Source organism: Diaphorina citri, unplaced genomic scaffold, assembly GCF_000475195.1.
Source record: "Diaphorina citri unplaced genomic scaffold, Diaci psyllid genome assembly version 1.1 scaffold132, whole genome shotgun sequence".
NCBI classification, from domain to species: Eukaryota; Metazoa; Arthropoda; class Insecta; order Hemiptera; family Psyllidae; genus Diaphorina; species Diaphorina citri.
In genome coordinates this window covers 13577-20555 of record NW_007377569.1, presented here as the reverse complement: position 1 = coordinate 20555, position 6979 = coordinate 13577, and the positions used below count along the sequence as shown (strand labels likewise).

At 37.9% G+C, this 6979-nt stretch overlaps 1 protein-coding gene across 1 annotated transcript in view; it reads right to left on the bottom strand.

Annotated features, from left to right (window-relative positions):
* Positions 1-5405, bottom strand: part of LOC103525013 (transmembrane protein 104 homolog) — a 14623-nt gene extending 9218 nt beyond the window's left edge. Inside the window, exons 1-2 of the mRNA XM_008490058.3 lie at positions 5219-5405; positions 3667-3788 (exon numbers count right to left, since the gene is read on the bottom strand). Coding sequence (XP_008488280.1) covers positions 3667-3788; positions 5219-5266 — 170 coding nt within the window. The 5' untranslated portion in view covers positions 5267-5405. The remainder of the gene's footprint in view (positions 1-3666; positions 3789-5218) is intronic.
* Positions 5406-6979: the final 1574 nt, after the last annotated feature.

Here is a 6979-nt window from a genome sequence, read left to right as displayed (position 1 = left end):
CGGGAATCGAACCCGCGGCCTAGCGCTTACAAGGCAGACGCACTACCAACTAAGCTAACTAGGCTGGCTCCCTGCAATGATGTCAACATTATTTCTGAGCCAGCGTAGTTTGTTTGGCAGGTATCGCGCCTGCTTTGTAAGCGCCAGGTCGTGGGTTCGATTTCCGCCTAGGGTGGATTTAATCTTAAAGTAATAAGGTTCGTTCTAAGAAAGGCTGGTTTTCTCTTATCCTGTACTACTGCTCTCTTTGATTTTAGGAGTGATAAGACCTCTGTCGATACAGAGTTCCCTCTTTCAAAGTGAAGAAATACTTAAGTACTTAGCTATTGACAGGTAATTCCAATTCTTATTTATTTTTGCTGTGTGGTTCCTAAGTAAGTAAGTATATTCAATATTCATTATCATAAAAAAGTAGGTACCTACCTACTACCTACTTACCTAAAGGAACAATACCTACTTATCTATTAGGGTAAGACCTTACCAACCTATCTTCCTTAGGCACCAACTTATCTTCCTTAGGTACCAACTTATCTTCCTTAGGTACCAACTTATCTTCCTAAGGTGACTCTTACCTGAAGAAACATATAAGCACCAGGAATATGGATCCCAGGAGCCATCCTGTTTCGGAACGAACATTATCCCATCAGGATAAAATTCGCCCCGGGCGGGAATTGAACCCGCGGCCTAGCGCTTACAAGGCAGACGCGCTACCAACTAAGCTAACTCGGCTGGCTATCCAATCCTTAAATTACAAATTACAATTAAGAGATACAATAGTAGGCCACATTGGACCTTTTCTCTAGACTATTATTTCATTTGGCTCCAAACTATTTTCTCCTTCAGGATTTGTGAAGCACCTTACTCCGCCAGTTGGTTCCGTGATATGTCCTCTACATTCCTAAGGTTCGGAGAATGCGCAATTGTTTGCAATTCTCATTGGGGATCGCATGGCTGAATTATATTCCGGGATGTCATTACGTTGAATAGGATATCGCTTGCGCTCATTTCAATTGAAAACAATAAGTTAATTTCGTTTCCATCTTCGCGAACCGTTCACGTTGGCTTTAATTTAAATATCTATTTGATTAATTGAAAACCTCCAGTGGCGGATTTCGTGACGAGAAATTTCTCTTCCTGCCGCGCGTCGCATCCTGACGTGTAGAAAAATGACCGCGAAACGAGAGATGAATTTTGTGAAATTTTGTCTCCACTTGAAACGGGGCTCTGTCTCTTCTTGTTTCATCACTAGTTTCATCACTTTTCATCACTAGCAGGACCGGACGGATTAGATTTTGGTTGACGGCGACGGCCAGGGTTGCTAGCAAAAGATCGTGCATGAGCACTTAAAGACGGTAGAAGGACCATGATGAATACTAGCTCTAGGGCTCTTGCGCTCAGGTGTAGGATGTCTTAGGACAGTGTTTTCCAACAGTGTACATCTGTAGTTGTACAGATTCTGTACATGGACAAAGGACATTTTCCTAGCATAAATTTCTATATCATAGGCAAAAATCCCAGCAAAATATAGGGTATAGGCTTGTAAAAACTCTGACAGGTAGATAAGTGGAGGAGCTCTTAAGGTGTTATAAGACCTTCCACATTTAGTCTATCGTTCATCTAGTAGTCTTCAAAAGCTTCCCTTTCTCCGGCACTGATTATTCAAATTTCGTTTCCAATATTCCAATGGAAAAATTAATTGAAATTAGACAAATAAATTTTATCCGAAGTGAAATCTCAATAAAATTAATTAAATTAAGAGAGCAATAAAGTAAGAAATGAGCAGGACAATAATGCTAGCCTGTCGAGTATTGTTTTCCTGTAGGCATTGAGATAGCGGCGTTAAGGTGACTTCAAGCTAGCCCTAGACTTTATACTTGAGAATTTACCTATGTGGTCTTTAGGCCCCTTAGGAATGGAAATCATTGAAACTGCACCAAATTCACGGCAGAAAAGAGATCTATCTTCTCTCTTAGGGTAATGTTACACCAAGCGCGCATCGTTTGCAAACAGTGTTTGCAATCAGTGTTTGCAATCATTTTTCCTCAAACATTGGCTTGCAAACAGCGTTCGTGTGTGCGCGGAGTTGATCCGGCTGCTGTCGGTTTTTCAGGTAATGTTACACCAAGCGCGCATTGTTTGAAAACGTTTGCAGCGCGCATCGTTTGCAAACAGTGTTTGCAATCATTTTTCCACAAACATTGGCTTGCAAACAGCGTTCGTGTGTGCGCGGAGTTGATCCAACTGCTGTCGGTTTTTCAGGTAGTGTTACACCAAGCGCGCATTGTTTGAAAACGTTTGCAATGTTCGTTTGCAAATGCGCGCATGGTGTAACATTACCCTTAGAATAACCTTAAATGTGTTGTTAAGTTGCATAATTCCTATAGTATTCTCGTATATGGGCTCTTCCGTGGTGCATTGAAATTGTACTCGTTCTGTCAGCGAAATAGATATTTGGTTCTTGGATGGCTCAGACCATCCACCCAATGACCAATAATTTGATGCTGGTTTTTCTGGTTATCCCGATCCTCATTCTCATTAGCACGATCGTTTTGACAGCATATCCTGCTCCAGAACGCTGTGTGAAGCGAGAACAATACTGTTATTGATAATCACTTGACCATTAGCCCATTAGGGTGCCCGCGGCAGAGTGATACACTTCTATCCGAAAGAAGTTGAAGGCGTTACAGATTCCGAACGGCAAAAGAGGCGAGAGAGAACTTATCAGAGAATTTGGAGTCGGATCTCGGCGCATGTTTTGTAAGAAAAGAAAGACGAGGAAGAAGAAGAAGAAGAAGAAGAAAATGAGCAAAGAATAAAAAAAAAGAGAGGATAGAAGTGTTTGGGAGATGCCGATCGCTAACCCGAGAACCATTGGCAGTACGTTCGGGCCTACAATGAGGGGGAATCATTGATTGAAAACCGGACATACACAGTGCTTGCTCAGAAAATGTGCCGTAATCGTATGGCATTGAAAATAAATTCGAAAAAAAAAAGATTGTACCTTGGAACCGCTTTCGCATTACTTCGAGACATAGAATCAGAAATGGGGCGCAATCGTACCATATTAAACCCAGAAGGTTTGTCGTAATGACTCACAAACGGGCCACACATTAGACTCACAAACGGGCCACAAATCGTATCAGAAGAGATGGGTTCTGGTCCAAAATAATCTGGCCCCACAAACGGGCCCAAACGAAATGAAAATAAATCATAAAGTCAGTAAGACACAAGAGTATCGTCTGCCATGACAGTAGTATTTCCTGCATCATTTGCGATCCGACCCTTTGCTGCATTTTCCCTCTGCTTTGTAGGCGCCAGGTCGTGGGTTCGATTTCCGCCTGGGGTGGATTTAATCTTAAACTAATAAGGTTCGTTCTAAGAAAGGCTGGTTTTGTCTTATCCTGTACTACTTACTGCTCTCTTTGATTTAGGAGTGATAAGACCTCTGTCGATACAGTTCCCTCTTTCAAAGTGAAGAAATACTTATGTAAGTACTTAGCTATTGACAGGTAATTCCAATTCTTATTTATTTTTGCTGTGTGGTTCCTAAATGAGTAAGTACATACCTACTTACCTAAAGGAACAATACCTACTTATCTATTAGGGTAAGACCTTACCAACTTATCTTCCTTAGGTACCAACTTATCTTCCTTAGGTGACTCTTACCTGAAGAAACATATAAGCACCAGGAATATGGATCCCAGGAGCCATCCTGTTTCATGCACTGCTTTTGGTAGTGTCAGAGCTCCCGTACCAATTACCAGGTTGAATATGTATATCAAGCCAGTCTGGAAGAAAAGGAATGAAGTTGTAGTTAATTTCTTCTCTATCTATCGTAAGGGGTATTTTTCAATAGATTCAATATTCTGGACCCTTTGTATTCCCTTTCATGTTCTACCACAGTGAACCAAACGAATCCAGTCCCCAAGTTGATCCCTTAAATTCACTGGATTCGTATTTTCAAGACTTTTTTTTTAAGAAGGGTAGGAATATTAAAAAGTGCAATTTTCCCAGGGAGATATTTTTACTTTCCTTATCCTATAGGAAGGAAAGTAATGTAATTGGGTCAAATTTTTTTTATACCTTAAAACCCAAAGTGCCAAAAACAAACTATTTTAAATTAAAACTAAAATATTAAGCAAATAGACAAGCATAAACTCTGAACCTTTATTTTGAGCTAAACATCAAGTAATTAAATAGCTTGTTAAACATATCAAACAAATGATATTAATTGAGGAAAGGCAGGTGTAAGCATTCATGCTAAACACAAGAGATTGTGTGTGACATTTGAACAAACATTGATATATAGAGACCAACAAGACGGAAGATTAATTCAATGAAAGCATTTGATTAATCAGCCGTTCACACAATATTTGTGTCCCATTTTATATAATCACATGAGCAGTTCAGTAAAATTCCATGTCAAAGGCTCTTGCTAAACACAAGAGATTGTGTGTGACATTTGAACAAACATTGATATAGAGACCAACAAGACGGAAGATTAATTCAATGAAAGCATTTAATTAATTAGCCGTTCACACAATATTTGTGTCCCATTTTATGTAATCACATGAGCAGTTCAGTAAAATTCCATGTCAAAGGCTCCTGCATCTATGACAAACCTAGGCCATAAAAACTATGTGGTTGGTGACATGCTCAATAATACCATGGGGCTCTTTTCTAGAATGTGACAGTAATAATGACTATGAAAACACTTGTGACTCATCACTAGACAATGGTCTTGTAAACAAATATCAATGATGATCACTTCATCTGATAAGAGTTACATCACAAGTATTCCAGGGTTCCGTAGAAGTCATACTTTTTCTTCTGGAATTGGAGCCAAGTTATCCAATTCCCATGTAGGATTCTGGACTGAAATTAGAGAAATGGCTTCAAAAGAGGGAAAAAAGTTCCGTAGAAGTCATACTTTTTCTTCTGGAATTGGAGCCAAGTTATCCAATTCCCATGTAGGATTCTGGACTGAAATTAGATAAATGGTTTCAAAAGAGGGAAAATGTTCCGTAGAAGTCATACTTTTTCTTCTGGAATTGGAGCCAAGTTATCCAATTCCCATGTAGGATTCTGGACTGAAATTAGATAAATGACTTCAAAAGAGGGAAAATTGTGGCTTAAATTCTGTTCAGACAGAGTCTTCCAAGATACTTAAGATTTCATCAACAGGTAGTTTGGAAAATGTATCTATGAGGATACTTACAGGTGTGGAGTACTTGTTCACTATAGTAAACTCTGCGTCCTCCATCATAGCATAACACACTTTACCTCGCTTAATTTTTAAAGGATTCTATACGATTTCTTAAGAAGAAACAAAAAGAGCACGACCGTCAAAGTAATAAGAGATTTCCACACAGATTGCTAGAAAGAACTCAACTCTCAACTGAATTACTGAACTCAAATGCTTTCTGCTTTCTACTTTCTACAGTTTCTACTAGCCATTGTCCTCCATCATAGCATAACACACTTTACCTCGCTTAATTTTTAAAGGATTCTTTACGATTTCTTAAGAAGAAACAAAAAGAGCACGATCGTCAAAGTAATAAGAGATTTCCACACAGATTGCTAGAAAGAACTCAACTGAATTACTGAACTCAAATGCTTTCTGCTTTCTACTTTCTACAGTTTCTACTAGCCATTTGCCTTTTGTGTTGTTTATCAAATTTGATAATCAATCAGCTGATTTCGTATTTTTTTTTTTTTTTTTTTACCCCCCTAAGTGTTTTTTATCAAATTTGAAAATCAATCAGCTGATTTTGTTTTTTTTTTTTTTTTTTTTATCACGCCTCAACCACACGATGCGTGCAGCGACTCCCGAACGAAGGAAGGAGTAAAAATTTGAATTTTAATGGAAATAAAATTCACGTTGATAATATTGAAAATTGACTATTTATTGGTAAAATTAATACTCTATTTAAAAAATAAATTTAAGCTTAAATTAAAAAAAAAAAAAAATATTTTTCGACTTCAAAATGCGAAACTGAAAGGCGTATTTCAAATACGCCTTTTTCAAAACCGGTCAAAATGGCCGCCAATCCAAAATAACCAAAATTCCAAAAAGCGTAAACAAAACTCAAACAAGGAAATAATAATAATAATAATAATAATAATAATAATAATAATAATAATAATAATAATAATAATAATAATAATAATAATAATAATGATGATAATAATAATAAAATACGACATTTTTTCTCGATCCGTGTTGACCATCGATCAATCGGGCATAGTCGTCAAAGCCCAACTCTCTGGCTCACCTCCGCAAACCTTCGCCTGTGAGGAAGGACCAAATGGGATTCTAATAGGGTAAGTGTACCATTTATTCACCCACTTAAAAAACGTACCATTTATTGGATACCAACCAGGCCCAAAATTCAACCTAATTCACCAGGATCACTGGTCCCAACAACCCAATCTACCAGGTCAAATGATTCCAATGGCAAATATGTTAATCAAATCTTCATGAGTTTGTCAGCAAAACTGCAGCTACAAGGATTATAATATTAATCACCGTGTTTAATTAATCGTCAATTGCATAACGAGAATTCATTTTATTTTGATTCTAATTACCAGGCCAGAGTCAAGATCAGAGTCCTTTCCTATCCAGTGCAGTGTTTACATTATCATAATGGTTAGCCATACTGGGTGGTTCCGTAAATCAAGTTGAGCACGCGGAATCAAAGAATCAATGAACATTTCTACGAGTGTGAATGCAATCTAATTAATGTGATCTTGTGATCTAATTTGAAAAGTTTGACCATAATTTGCTGGGACTGTCTGCTATCTGAGTATGTATACATGGGTACATTCACTCCATGCCAGCTTTAAGAATCCATCTCAGAAACAAATTGATATCTAAACTCCGGTTCCAAATAAGTCAAATCCATTGAACCATGCATTTGAAGAAGTTCCTAAGCCCCACATTCTCAACTTTAAAATTTCAGATCTTAATCTTCTCCTG